The sequence below is a fragment of the Stegodyphus dumicola genome, chromosome 1 (assembly GCF_044657685.1).
Source record: "Stegodyphus dumicola isolate Sdum_Otavi_A_Nest chromosome 1, ASM4465768v1".
Lineage (NCBI taxonomy): Eukaryota > Metazoa > Arthropoda > Arachnida > Araneae > Eresidae > Stegodyphus > Stegodyphus dumicola.
Window position 1 is genome coordinate 205,739,604 of NC_140768.1, and position 16,365 is coordinate 205,755,968.

General features: G+C 34.3%; 1 protein-coding gene across 3 annotated transcripts in view; it reads right to left on the reverse strand.

Moving 5' to 3' along the window:
• Positions 1–16,365, reverse strand: part of RhoGEF2 (Rho guanine nucleotide exchange factor 2) — a 265,990-nt gene that overhangs the window by 96,933 nt on the left and 152,692 nt on the right. For all 3 annotated transcript variants that reach the window (XM_035365908.2, XM_035365907.2, XM_035365909.2), the window contains exon 23: positions 6,641–6,692. In XM_035365908.2, coding sequence (XP_035221799.2) covers positions 6,641–6,692 — 52 coding nt within the window. The remainder of the gene's footprint in view (positions 1–6,640; positions 6,693–16,365) is intronic.

Genomic DNA, 16,365 nt, shown 5'->3' on the forward strand with positions numbered 1-16,365 from the left:
TCGGCGGGTTGGCCGAGTATATATATATGTACGCCGGTATCGGCGAATGCTTCTTGTTTCTTGTTCTCTTGTGTCATTATGAGTTAGCATAATGCTAGTTTGCTTTCAATCAAATGATTTTTAAATGTAAAGGCTACAGTGTTAGCTCTTTTATTTTATTTACGGAATAAAGCAAGAATTTTATTTAGTTTAGTCTTAGCTTTATTTAAGGAAAGCAAAATATGCTTTGCCTTTTTCACCACTGCCAACACAAAGAACTCTACGTTGAAATCCTGCGTTATTTGTGTAAGTCAATCCAGAAGGAGAGACCAAAAATGTGGGCTGAGCAGTCATGGGCGCTGTTGCACGACAACGCTTCTGCTCACTGATCCCTACTCATCAATGACTTTCTTGCAAGAATGAAAACAACTGTTTTGCCTCAGCCTCCTTACTCACCTGATCTCGCACCCTGCGATTTCTTCCTATTTCCTAAACTGGCAAGATGCTTGCAGGATCGTTGATTTTAATCTTCAGATTCCCCCCGGGGGTCGACGTAGAGAACTCTGCGAAGCTACTGGCTAGGATCTGTACCTAGGCAGTCTCGGCCACGGGGGTATAAAATTTATGAACTTAGTGGTTCTGAAGGCTCTGGGAAAGGTCACTTATTGGCCGGCCCCGGAGTCTGGCACGTCCTAGCGCGGCGTGGTACTAGTAACCCGGGGTTCTTCCTCGGGGTCGCTGGGTAATGTCCCGCTGCGACGGGCTCGCCCAAGCGACTGGTAGGAGCATTAGACGACCGGTGCTGCCTGGGGTGCGTCCCCAGGTGGTGCACTGCTCTCCTGGAGGGTAATAGTGGAGGTTGAACCACCACGACGTGCCCAAAGGGGGAGTGGACCCGGAATGAGATTGAGTTCTCGATACGGGGAATGCCTTAATCTTCTTCTTCTTAATCTTCAGATGAAGTTAAATGTGCATCACAGGCTGAATTAAAGGACATGGCCACAAATGGATTCCAGACATGCTTCGATGAACTTCACAGGCGCTGACAAAAATATGTTGTTGCAAAAGGCTCTTATTTCGAAGGAGGGTGTGTTTCTCCAATTTAATTCATAATATTTTTTACGTTATAGACTCAGTCCGAGAACTTTTGAATCCTACCTCGTATATTATGGTTTTAGCATGATGGCCCCTCCTCACATTACAGCCTTTGATGCGCATTTCCACCTGAATACAATGCATCCTCAACGCAAGATCAGCAGGGGTGGTCAGGTGCATTGGCTAGTCAGATCTCACTTGCACTGACTGCTTCCTTTGAGGGTGCGTCAAGACACTGGTGTATGAAATCCCCATTAACCCCATTACATGCATTGTGGCAGTTGCTGGGGAAGCCTTGGTCACGTCTGGTATTTTCCAGAACATCAGATCTTCCATATAGTGGAGATGTGAGGCATGCATCGTACTCAGGCCAGAATGTCAAACCTCATCTTTGCTGATGATTATTGTCTGTTTTTGTCCTCATTTCTTGGTTTCTGCATTATAATAAACATGTTTTCTCACCCTATTCATGCTTTTTCTTTTTTCTGTTGTCACTACTGCAGCAAGCAAACATTTCTGACCATGCACTGCTATATAATTTTCAAATAACCAAAATACCAGTGCTCAGTGACTTATCACTCGGCTGCTGGTGGGCCTACGAGTAGTTCAGTAATGAAATAATTGGTGTTGGAAGTGGATGACTGTAAAGGAAAATGTCATTTTCTGGCACTCCTCTCAATACTGCGGATGGTGAGTCTAAATTGTCAGTCTTCATGTTATTGTACATGGCATCTTACAGCATTCTAGTATAAACTGTATGGCCACATGCTTTTCGTTTACCGACTTTAAGCAATATTGAAATGGATACAGCTGCTTAAATTCTCGAATTAATTGTGCTAGTCGGTTCATTCTAATTTTGCTACTGCTATGTCCACAGTTTAATGACTAAAATTAGAAGTATCACAGCCCTATAGAGCTCCGTTAGAAAAAAACTTAAACAAAAACAAACAAATAAAATAACTAATACTTAGTAATTAAAGTAAAAAAAAATATATAACTGAATAAAATATAAACAGGCAAATAAATATTTAATAAATTATTAAAGGACTAATAAATAGTTAACTAATTAAATAAAAGACTGCATCTCACCTTATTTGGGGTTCGTGATGAAATCAAAATTTCACTCAAAAACTAAGAAACAGCTGAATTTAAACTCTGAATATAGAGTATAATATACTACTTCAAGGAAGAAAGAAACAAAGATCATTCTTTTTCAAGCACACCAATGGAAAAGGTAAAATGGTTAAAGAGATGGAATGTAACTGGAATGTACCAATGAAAAAGGTAATATGTTAATAAGACTAGGGAGAATGCTAAAAACAATAAGGAAGAAATTTTAATGGAGCATGTACATGTATAAAAACAAATAAAGAAGGGTCCAATACTTTCTGAGCACGATCTCTTGTCGATGTAAATCTAGCTGCCATGTAAAATGCGACAGGGTAAAACATTTTCCATTGAATCTACAAAATAAAGCTTATTATGATGACTATTATCATCCTCCCTATTTGGTTACATCATTCCAAAAATTCTGTCTTTAGTTTAGAAATCATTAGTGTTTGAAGTATATGACGACATTTCAAAAAAACCTGCTCTCATAAATTCATTGCACTTCCTAAAAAATAAGCATCTGACATGTGGTGGGGGGCTTTTCTTTCCTTAGTTTCAATTTTTGTCTAAGGTTTATGTCTCAAGGAAAGACTAGAATGCATTCAGAAGTTAGCATCGATTCCTTAAATTTTTTCCAGATTTAAAAAAAAAAATTCAGTTACATAAAAGAAATGCCACAGCCTAAATAAGGGAGCTCCAGTGCACTCTGACTAGGGGTGATGATAAATTACCATCCATTAATCTGGTATCACTGATGAGACTATTATGGTTTTTTGGAGCAGGAAACATGAAAAATCATCTGCGCCCTCAACCATGCATTATAGCTAGATGTGCTAACCTCTATACCACAAGAACATGCAAAAGAGGATTCCCATGATTCCTTGAAACTTAAATTTTTAAGCCATAACTCACATTTCATCAGTGCAATAATTCTATAATTAAAGAAGTTTACTGAAGTATTCATATCTCTACTTCAATATAATGGTCAAGACTAGAATATTTTGGCAAAATTTTAATAAATCTTTATATGGCAAACTTATTTCAATAAATTCTTATCCAAATAAGTAAGCTGTGAAGTAAGGTGCAAAGCAATAATGCTGTTACGGTGAAAGGAAGCAATATACGAACATGAAATACTGTTTCAAACTAGGGAGAATGCCAAGAGAATGACAAACAACATGCTTTGCTAAGTTTTTGGATATCACCAATATCCAGTCCAATGTGAAAGCTGAACTCAGCCATATCTCACAGGCTGCCTTCACCTATAGCAGAATTTCTTAAACCGTGGGTTGCAACCCCCAAAAGGGTTGCGGGACCTGCAGCAGGGGGTCTCCAAAAATTTTAGCAGTTTTGATATTTCTTTGACTTATTATAATAATTTCACAATTACCAAATATTATTACACAATGTATCTGAAAATAGACAAAGATATAACAATACAGACCAACCCCCCCTCCCAAAACGTTTTGACGCATTCTTTTTATAATATAAAAATTCAGTTTATTTGCTTTGCACGTGACGCTGTCCTTCCGTCTGTTACTATGCAATGGTATATTACAGTAAAAGTGAAAAATTGACAGTTTCACTCAAGCATGTGTCGGATTTGCGCAATGCTTATGAGGTCCTACAAAAGTTTTGTAAATATTATAGAGTACTGGGGGTCATGAAAAAAAATCTCAGTGATAAAAAGGGGTCACGACTAAAAAAGATTTAAGAAGCCCTGACCTAACGCATGCCCTTTTGAGAGTGCATATAGAAGCTACCTTCTCCTCTACATACACTCTCAAAGGTGCATAACCATGGGGGGTGATCCTTTTGAAGCAACCCAAACTGTATTCTTGTATATATGTACAGCTTTTCCCACATTAAAATCATGAAATCAACCATTCACTGTATTTATTTATCACAGGTTGTATTAATAAAAGGCAAAGACTGCACACACCACATTAACCACATATTAACATTAGAAGAGCAGGATTTCATAAGAAAAGTTTTCAATGCCTACTAGATTTTTAAATTTTCTCACCACATAATCTCACTATACTGAATTACATTGTTGGTTATTACTGTTTTCAAACCATATTTGACTTATATACAAGTTTGGTATATCTGTGCTACCTTTATTTTTCATATATTTCCAAACTAAATGTTAATAAAGTATGTTGCAGTTAGAAATGTTATAAGTAATTATATATTTTCCCTGGCAGACTTGCTAGTTTTCATTTGTTCTCAGACATTTTAGCACACAGACTCCATGATTTTTGTAAGCAAAATTTACTTTCAATGTCATATTTTAGTTGTGTTCATGAAATTACTTTTATTATATGTGAAGAAATCTAAACCATAATACATTCATGCAGTAATTCTGAGTTTAAAATATGGAGAAAGAAGCAGTAAGAATAGAGTTCTACAAGAGAATATTATGAAACAAGCACAAGCAAGATTTGATAATGTGTTGATCAGCTATCACTATCGTATAATTTTAGTCATCTACCTATTGTATCCTTTGGGATAAATGAACAACCACAAAAGATAGATCTACCTCATGTTCTCCTTTATATTACCATGAAAAATTAAATCTGTCATTTCACAGTGAAATACTATGGAGTTTCAAAATGATTAACAATATGCAAACTAAGCAGTAATCTGTTTTGCTGTCTTGCATTCCTTTTGAAATAACCATTTAATTAATTACTTAGTTTGCATGATATCCAGGAGATTAAAATATTTATTTATTTATTCCAGTTTGATGCCCCTGATTTTTCATCCTGGTGATTTTCGCAAATTTATCAGAGCATTAATATATTCATTAGTAATCACAATCAAAACCCAATAAACCCTATCACGAACTCCACTTCTCTTAGGAAATAATTTCTTAAAAGGGCAATTATTTCTGGGAATATAAATAAGCATTGGTACTGATCTTCACTTTTCTGAGACAACCAATTCCAATGAGAATCAAAAAAATTTCCTAAACCGTGGGGTAGTTGTTCTAAAAAAATTATAATTTTCTTTATATCTAGTTGTTTTGGGGTAAATCCATGGCATGCTACTGATTAATTACAAATTATAAAAAATTATAAGTCTCCCATACATTTGCTCGCGGTGCAAAAGATAGCAGTTCCATGCTCGAATCCTGCCAATGGTATAGTTAATTTTTCATGTTTTTATCATATACTCTCTCTCTCTATATATAATGTACATACAAGATAAAAGAAAAGACTGCTAGATTCTGGTATAGTGTCAGCAACTTTTTATACTAAAGCGTGTGTGTGTGTATATATATATATATATATATAAAGAGAGAGAGAAACAGATATGTGCGTACATATCCACACACATATATATATATAGAGAGAGAGAGACTGGTACTAATTTTTCCAGCTTGTGCTGGATTCTTTCAAGGATTCTGAAAACTGAGTGAACATGAAAGATAAAAATTTAGTTTTAATTATTTTACCATATACTATGCTGAGTTTTACTTCAATTAAAATATAATGCACAGACATTAATTTGGTGGTCTCTTTGGAAAATGCTTAGCTAATTAAAAACACTTCTATCTGTAACAGATCTCTCCAAGTCCCTTTAGCTTTTAAATACAGGAAATACATGGGAAAAAAAATCTCAGCAGTTATTTAAAAAGCACCCCATTTAATAAAACCATATTCAAGTGGATGGTAACCACCAATAATATGATTTGATAATACCCAATTCAAAGAGCCCTGTAGTCATCCAATAACTTTCAAATTGAAATTACTCTTTTCTAATGCCTGCTTTCATCTAGTTAACAAACAATCCTCAACTTATATCATTCATTGCCAGATATATCTATATGTCAAACTTTTTCCAGATGTGAAATATATCCTATAAAATTATAAAGCAGGCATGCATCTCACCTGATGCGCTAGTTATTATATACTTATAAGGTATATTTAACTATGCTGCAAATAAAGATGATGCGAAACTCTTACACTAGTTTATATATATATTATAATGTGTGTGTATGTCACACACTGAATTCAGATAATACACTCTTAAGAGATTTTCAAGATATTTTTACAAATAAAAAAATATGTTATTGTGGGTAATATATGAATAAATGATGTTATTATTAATGTTATTTCCCAGGAAAGTAAAATATTCCATATTTTATATGGAATATACAGACTATGAACATAAAAAAGCAAATGACAGCTATAAAAAAATTAATAATTTCAAAATTACACAATTAACTATAAATAGTAAATAATTAAAACTTCCTTGCTTTCAGCAAAATGCAATACTACATTAAATAGAATGTATAGTTTATACTTTTCGTTTTAAATAATTAATCAAGAAAAATATTTTTCTCAATCAGCTTTTACTGTATACCCAAATTAATTATTTTAATGGCATTATAATACATATCTTATAACCAAATTCAGCAAGCACTATATTGATATTAAAATAAACTTACCCGCTGTCTAAAGCTCTCGGACCGCCCAATGGTAGAGGCATTTTTCTTGTTGCTGAAACGAGGAAACATTATAATAATGAAGGATCTCCAATAAACGATGACAACTGCACTGCATGTTCATCTGCTCTTTAAAATAGGAAGGCTGTTTTAATAAGTTATATTATTTTCTTTTGAGTTCATAAAAAATAATGGAAACGAAGATAAACCGCCGTACCGGCGGCTCCACTGCTACAACACATCCTGGCTCGCATAGCCGTCATGTTCTAAACAGGAAGCTCAGCAAGCCACTGCTACACAAGTAGAACGGCGGCGGCCAGCACCCATCTAAAGCAGTCGGATGCAGTCACAAAACGCAGTGCATCTCAGTCGATGAGTTTGCTGGATCCGTGTGTATGTATGCGTGTGTGGAGGTGGGGTAGAATATGGGTGGGTGGGTGGAAGCTATTACAGATCAGAGGGAGAGGTGGAGATGGCGGTATAGTTGCATCAGAAACCCGATCGTTTATTAAAAAAAAATTCAATTGCGTGGCTTTTGAATAGAAAAAAACGCTGCTTTATTAAGCGAAATATAAATAGAAATTCTATTATGACAGTAATAGAAATAAAAAAAGGTGACAGCTACAAATGCAAACTTACATTTATTTTTAGAATATAAAATGAAGAAACAATAAAAATCACTCTTTTCTTTCAATAAACTTCTGGATTAAATAAATTAGTACACGATCTGACATAAATTTCTGACAAAAGAATTTTACTTGATAAAACCGCTAAATGTATGCTGTTGTCGTCGTGTCCATATTACGTGGAAGAATGGCTTTCAGAGCCTACTCCAAAAAAAGGTTGGACTTCTATCCCCCCCACACACAATTTTGAGAAAGAGCACCCCTAGATGCTTGTACGGGAGTCTTCCACCAAACATGAGAGAACTTTCGGCTCGCCGAATATTTAGAGTGCCCCCAAGCCGCATGGACACTATACATTTGCAAACACCCATGTCTTCGCCAGGATTTGAGCCTCGGCCCTTCGGTACCACAGTAGGCTCCCCTAATCACTCTACCGTCTGAGCGACTGCTAAATAGGTCCCACACATAATTATCAATAATTTTAATTACAGCTGAGAAGCTCTAGAATACAAATCCTAAACCAGTAACTGCAAATGGGTCAAGTTAAAGTACCCATATGTATGTTCAATTAGCCTTTTCAGTAATAAATTAAACGACATTAGCCGTGAGTTGTGGGCGGCCTCAATAAGTTTGGATGTAAAATATGTCTTCTAAAGTAATCTGAAATAATTTCAAACTAAACAGCAAACACTTTAACAATGAATTCAATCATTTCCTTGAATATTTACCCCGTCATTGATATTAAACTGCATTACCATCCATACGAGAAAAAAAAAAAAAAAAAAAAAAAAAAAAATTGCATAGATATCTCAAAAACCTCGATCAGAGATTTTTAGCTTAATATGTTCTAACAAATAAGCAATAAAAGCATAAAAAATTTTATTTTTGAGAAAATACATTTAATGAACAGCCCTAATAGGACATCCCCGAACCATACGGGAAAAAAATAAATATTTATTATAGTACTTTATTTATATCGGTATCGTTAGTACTAAAAGCGATGAGGTAATGTGAATTGCTACGAGCGAATACATAAGCGAAGTCATAACCAACTCATAGCTAGGATTTTTCAGAATTTGTATACATCATTGCACTATGCCGTATTATTTCGAATTTAAGCTGCAGTAGTATTTTAAAACGAAAAAACTCGGTTTGCAAGTATTTTCGAGAAAAATACAATAAAATCTTGGATTAAATACAACTTGGTTTCTATGTGTTTTGCAATACGAGCAAAATTGTGTAATAAATTGGAATTTGATAAACAAACACTATCTTGCACTATACATACATGCTTTGCCTGCCGAATACTGACAAAATTCCCATTTATCGACAAAACTGTGCTTCTGGGAGACCACAGAATTGGAAGTGAAAGAAGACCAAGAGCGATGGAGAATACGGCAAGCAGCTAGCCAACAACGAACTGATGATCTACATCGAACCCCCCCCCCCCGCACAACAAAAGGAAGGATATCTCTTCTAAGGAGGAGTGGCACGCCTCACGTTAGATGCGATTCCACACGGATAAGGCTGCAGTAATGCCAACGATGAATTCCTCAAAGGATAATACAATGTCAGATTTCCTCGAAATCGTCAAAAAGAGACAAAAGCAACTACGATTGTATAAGTGTTTTTTGTTATGTCGCATAAAAAAGAAAAGGATTTCAGTGAGCAAACAGAAAGCAGCGACTCCGTTAATTAGCCGTCTTAACCCCCCAAACCAAAGTTCGGGTTCTTTTGTTCTATGTATTTTTACTTTATTTTTGCAATATCATTTTTATACGAATTATTTAACTTTCCATTAGAGAAAATTTGCTCTGAACTACAAGTACGTTTCCGCAACGAATTACACTCGCAAACCAAGGTACCGCTGTAATAAAAAAAAAATGGTCATTCTCGAATTTACGCCCAGTAAGATTTTAAAACTCAAAAACTGGAAAAATAATAAAAGAAATCTGATGTGTACATCATATGACTTCCTTTACAGAATATTAAATTATACTCATTTTTTTCTGCATTTCATTTAAACTTATATAATTTAATTAAATCTACTTCGTGGATCGCGCATAAACCACAACAGGATAAATGCACTTTTTAAAATTCATTATATTAATTTACCATACCGATACTCTAGCACTAGGTTCACTTTAATTTGTTCGGGGACAAAGAGTCTTTTATTCTGCCCTTACGTACAGATGTCACGCGAAAACATCGTTAAATTGCATTCGATAGCGATCAAAATGGCTATTTTCGTTGAAGTATTATACCCGGAATTTTTCGTGATTACAATACTTCCTTTACGTCCTACAAGGAAGTAAAAAGCATATCTTTAGAATTTCTGATAGCATCGCGCGCTGGAGATTATTTTACACAATCAATGTGCTGCCACTGTTCGCCTTGCAATCATTGAGTTTCTTAATCAAAAATCCATTAAAGTTAAAAAAAAATATGAAATAGATAATAAACAAATTCAAAATTCGGGCTTCCAGGAGCCCATGTTCGGATGGAGAACTACGTTATATTCAAAATTTGATTACTCTAGGTATCGTTTTTACTTCCTTGTACGAAGTAAAAAGCAAGTATTGTAATCGCCAAGAATTTCGGATATCATATTTCAATGAAAATATCCATTTTGATCGCTATCGAATGCAATTTAACGATGTTTCTCCGTGACATCTGTATGTAAGAACAGAATAATGGACTCTTACCCCCCAAACAAATTAGAAAACTGATTTAAATGGATTCAGAAGAGATTTTTTTTCGTAGCATCTGAATGTACGTACGTACGTATGTATGTATGTATGCATGCATCTCGCATAACTCAAACACGAATAGCCTCATAACGTTGAAATTTTGTATGCAGAACAGCTATAAACTTGCAGATTTGCAGCTCCCTTTTTAACTATTTAAGTAAGCAAGGAAGACTCTTCTTAAATTCAAAGTTCTCACATCAGATTTCTCTCCAAGCACTGTCAAATTAAAAAAAAAAAAAAAAAAAAATATGAGGGCCTTTAGATTTTAAATGATGCCCAAAAGGGCGTTTTCTTAGCGTTTTGTGTGTCACCTTTATTTATAGCGATTTTTGGTTGCAATCGGCCGCATCAAAAGTATATAAATATATGTATATACACTCTGTTACTCGGTTTAGTGTGTTCAGTTTCTTTATTCTTATATGTTTGTAAATTCTGCATTTTCTGCTTTAAAAATGATTGAATTATGTTCATCTTATCTTCCGGTTAAGGTTCTTACGCCTTTAGTTAACCTGCATAAAAGTTCTTTAAGAATGGTTAAGCCTAATTTTTTTTCCATAGTAGGCATATTTGTTTACATTTGAAACTTGGCAGAATATTAGATTTGTTGCCAAGGTAGAGAAACTAAGCTTCGCAACAAAAAAGTAACGTCTTCTTTTATTATTGCGAATTTTAAAATATGCATAATCCACTCTGGAATTATCATTTAAGTTATTAAATTATCCCATTTATTGACTCAGCGTCCACCAATAGTAGGCCAAAAGTAAACTTTCAGTTTTGTGAACCGAAAAATCTGCCTTCTTGCCCGTTGGCCGAATTGCTTGTTTTTGCGTAGAAACTGTAATTTTAATTGTAAAAAGAAATTTTTAATCGTTTTAACTGTATTTGGTGTTTTATGTTTTTCTACATCTTTCAATTTTTAGTATAGATATTTTGACTTTTTATGTATTTTTGCCTTGTCGCGAAGTGAGAACTGAATTAATTGAATGAGAAATATATCGTTAATGAAATTCGAGGAAATAAGTTTAAATGAAAGGCAGGGGAAAAATTCGTATAATTTAATATTCTGTACAAGGAGGTCGTGAGGTGTATACATCAGATTTTTTCTCAATGCGAGAAACATACATACTTACATCCATTCATTCATGTAAATTCTTCATTATTTAATTTATTTAAATATAATACAGGGTGATAATATTTTGTGGCAACAATTTAAGAAGTGAAACAGCCGTTTATAGCGATTCGACGTACAATGCCGTTTCCGAGACTAATAGCCCTTCTGGGCTAACGCCTCTTAGGGCTAAAAATTAAAATGATTTCGTAATAGGTATTGAAAAATAAGTGAAAATTTTATTTCTTAAATACATACTAATACAAATAAAATAAGGTATGTAATTTGACGTCCTAAAAATTTTAATAAAAAATTAGGCTTAAATTCTAAGAACTGTGTTAATAACTGTTACAATCGAAGCAAGTTTTCGCGGCAAATTTCAAAATAAAAACTTCCTAGATCTGTTGTGGCCTTTTAATAGAATGAAGCTTCAGCCCTTTTTATTTGGGAGGCTAATCTTCGTGAAGAACTTTCCTCGAGAAACTCGCCTCTATTCGCATTATACATGAAGCAAAATACATGCAGTTCGTTTACTTAATTGCTGTAGTTGAACACAGGATGAATTACTAGTACGGAATGAGCCACAGCATTTGTAGCACTCGTTTGAAGCGGTTTGAGCGTAATTACACACAAACATTGCCAATCCATTAGTCAAAGGATAAAACAATATATAATAACTTATTTTTCATGGTCTTTCAAAAAAAATTAAGAAAAACTCAAAACTGGAGAAATTAAATAATACAGTACAGCCCTTAGTAAATACAAAAATAGTTGCAAGTTCTAGAAATTACATTTCGTAATTCTCATGCTGGTAAACTTAATGCTGTCACTGTTTCAGAAAAAAAGCATAAAAATTTAAGTAAGAAAGGAAGACTCTTCTTAAGTTTAACATTCTCACATCAGATTTCTATCCAAGCACTGTCAAATTTTCAAAAAAAAATCTGAAAGCTTTCAGATTTTATATTACGCCCAAAAGGGCGTTTTCTTAACGTTTTGCGTGTTACCTTTATTTATTAAATATCATGTTCTTCGCACAAAAACCTAAAATTAAATTCAATAGCAATATTACAAAATAATTTACCAAAAAAAAAATAAATAAATAAATAAAATTTCTTACATATATCTTCGCGCGCTGAAGATAAAAATGCTCCCCCCATACAGTGTTGCCATTGCTCGCTTTGAAATCGTTGAGTTTCTTAATCAAAAACTCATAAATACTTTACAAAATATGAAATAGATATTTTAAAAAATTCCAAATTTGTGTCTCCAGAAAATATTTCAACATACTCCGCTGCTACTACCTTTCTGTTGTCCACACTTCCTTCCTTCATGATATTATGGATACATATTTTTTTTTCGCAGCTTTGAATAGAAAAAGGACCTTCATTTCACGATTTAGCTATCAGGCTTGCAGCATCTAAAATTTTCAATTTTTACAAGAACTTACAAATTTTTCAGTTTCTTCAAGTACCACCCGCGAAATATTTTTCTTATAAAAGCGTTTCGTTGCGATGTGACATCTTTATCTACAAGCTAGATCAAAGATGCAATCCGCAATGTCAATCGGAAAAACTGCTTTTCTTGCCAGACCCTTACCCCAATTCGCCCATTTGTGGAACAAGTGTCTTTTGGAATCATTTCATAAAAATTTCGAAATCCATCCAAGCAGATGATTCAGAATCACAGAAAGTAAGACTCAATTTTATATATATATATAATTTAAGATTTTTAGATCTCAGATTTAGAAACAACGGCAGGTTTCAAAAGGCCCGGAAGTATCTCATTCTTATTCTAGGTTTAAATGCTTTTATGATTTGGAAGTTTCTTTGCCCCGCTGCATTTTTAATGTTTTAGTGGAAAGTTATTCCAAAAGATACAAGTCTACTCGACATTGCTAATTTAATCAAAGGATAACTCTTCCCCCTTAAAAATCCCTTAAAATCCCCTTTCAGTATAATTAAATGTGTGTTTGACAACTCGGCTAAGAGCTGAAATTTTAAATTCAAGTCGGAAATTGAAAATATGGCATATAATGCGTCTACGCCAAATGTAAATAAATCCTTTTCACTGGCAAGATGAGTCTAGACACAAGGAAATTGAAATGCATTTAACTGGCGGAATAATATATATATAGATATTTTTAATACATATCTAACAGTTCGCAAATTGTAGAATGCTTTCCCTGTCTCTTTATGTATATATATTAATTTGAATATTGGTTAATAAACAAGAACTTAGTCTACGAAAAATATTATTCAGTTAAAACACTATTAATAATTCATTATCATTATAATATTACATATAATTAATTAAAACAATGAAGGATGGCTGCAGGACTTTTTGTAAAAAGGTATAAGACAAAAGTTTATTTAATGCCAGCTTTTTCAGAGCAAGCATTACTCAAAAACATGACATTTATTTGAAAGAATGAATCTAAGAGTATTTGATTCATTTAGCCATTTCATGGTAGTTCTAGTTTAATAGATAAAAATCCAAATTACACCTTTAAAAAAAAATGTAAGAGAATGCCGAGATATTGCTTCTAAATAATTCAGGCTACTCATCTTCAATTATATGAAAAGTATCATCGTGCGTTTGAGCTAAATCATTAAAATATACAATGAATCAGCGCAAAACTTAATGGAACTAAATGCAAAATGGCAAACAGTACTTACACATGGGAGTCAAAATATTAATTAATCCTTCTGAATGAGCCAGAGAAAAGAAATTACAATTTATCGATTTATTTCAAAGCATACATTTTAATATGAAATTAAATTCAGCATTCAAGGAGAATAAAAATATAACCCGGAAATCTTCAAAATGAGATAAAACAATTTAATTTCCCTAGCGCATGGATGAGCTCAAATGTCGCAAATGTTAATGCGTTTAACAAATAAAAATCTGACGTGAAAATCGCAGGACTTCCTTGTACGGCTTATTAAATTACACACACATTATTTGCTGCACTTAATTTAAATTAATTTCTTCGAATTATTCTAAATTAGCCGAGACCTCCAAGTTTGAAATGACATCAAAAACTGAAAATTTTGAAATTAAATATCCCAGTCAATTTTTGTCGTACGGGAGTCGCACTTTTTGTACCTTTGTTTTCTCATAACGAGTATAAAATTCTCCAAAATATAAATAAAGGAATCGGGAGACTGCATTAAAGGTTAGATTTCATTATTTGTTGAAATTTCGCCTTACTCATGCTGGACGTGGCGAAAGCTTTCGACCGCGTCTGGCATGAAGGGCTCATTTGCGTTGATTTCGACAGAGATCTAATTCTTTTGGTATATTCATTTATCAAAGATGGAAAACTTTTCGTCAATATTGGCAACGACAACTCCGAATCTAGACGTTTAAATGCTGGCGTCGCACAAGGCTCGATTTTAGGACTTATACTTTATTTATTTTATGTGGGCGATTTTCCCAATGTCAGCACATCTTATAATATTTTTCTCGGATGCTATGCGGATGACACGGCCTTAGCCGTGAAGTCAAGAAATTATATATGCTATCGAACAGTGGTGTACCAAATGGCGGATTGCTATCAACGGACAAAAGTCGCAACTTATCGCAGTGAAGAAGAAACAGTCTAGAACTCCTCTCGACATGACTACTAATATTTTCAATATAGAAGTTCCAATTGTAAGAAAAGGCACCTACCTACGTGTTGTTCTCAACAATAGATTTACATAGTGCGATCATATCAAAAATACAAGAAGAAAAGTTCTCACTGCTATTAACAGCCTCATCCCATTAATAGGCAGGTCCTCAAAATTAAATTTGACAAGGAAAAGGTATATTTAAACGGCCATCATTACGACCGATATTCACATGTACCTTTCCTGCATGGCCGACTTTGACTAAAAATGATCTAAAGAAGCTACAAGTAACTCAAAATAAATTCCTACGCATAATAACTAATGCGCACTACTAGTATGTCTCGAACGACACCCTGCATAAGGACTTAAAGATTGAAAGTGTCGAAAATTTCCTGCATAAAATAAAAAGCAATTTCTTCGACAAGGCACTTACTTGTCCGCACCTGCAAATTTTCCGCGGCTTACATCGGCCCGTGACTCAAATTTTCCTACATAACTCGCACTTTTCCTATGCAACATCGCTGTACATATGTACATACACCGTGTTTCAAAAAGAATATACGTATTACAAAGTGTTATTTTGTTCAAACTATGGTTCACTGCGCCTCGGTTCGGCTACTGGCCAAACGAATACATAGTCTAGTTTATATTAATAGCCGTTAGATGTCAGTTGTCTTCTGTTTTGCGTGGTAACCGTCACATGTTTAAAATGGCTACTCCGCAGCAGAATCATTTTGTGTTCTGCAGTTTGACACCCTGCGACTTCTTCCTGTGGGGTTTAATTAAAGACAACGTTTATGTACCAACGCTTATGTATTAAAGACAACGTTTATGTACCAGTCCCACAGAACCTGGAAGAGGTGAAGAACCGGATCCGTACTGTCATAACATCAGTGACGACGGTCATGCTTGCTCGAGGGAGGAATTTGAGTATCGTCGATGTGATATTGTTCGTGTCGCTCATGGAGAATATATTGAAGATCTGTAATCTGAACTTGAGAAGTTCGTACATATGTGTGTAAAGTTTCATATTCGTATGTCATACAGTTTAATACATATATGCATTCGAAATACGTATATTCTTTTTGAAACACTGTATTTATGTAGTTACATTTATTGATTTTTCGTACTGTTTCATATTGTACGTATTTATTTTGTATTTGTATGTATCTTATTCAGATTAAGTATTTCTTGTTGTGTGTGTGTAATGTGATTTTTTCCCACTCGTCACGAACATTTCACTTTCATATGCACCTCTCGCTCAACGCCTCTACTGGTCTTAGAGCTTGTTTGATTACCATACTGCTTGTGATGGATGTCTCGTGTCACGCACTCCTTTTTCGAACTCCTCCTACCAGGCCCTGAATTTACACTGTCACGTGCCTTCGCGGCATAAGTATCATTGAGCCGGATACGTCGCGCACTCAAGCGACATCCCGCCATAAATTATATTGATTGATTGATTGATTGTTGAAATTGTTATTATTATTAGCCGAAAAGGACAATTTGCCCAGAATGGCTATTAATTTCGTTTTGGCATTTTCCGTTGATTCACTATAAAGGGCGAATCACTTTTTAAAATTGTTGCCACCAAATATTAGAGCCCTATATTTTATTTAAAGAAAATAAATAA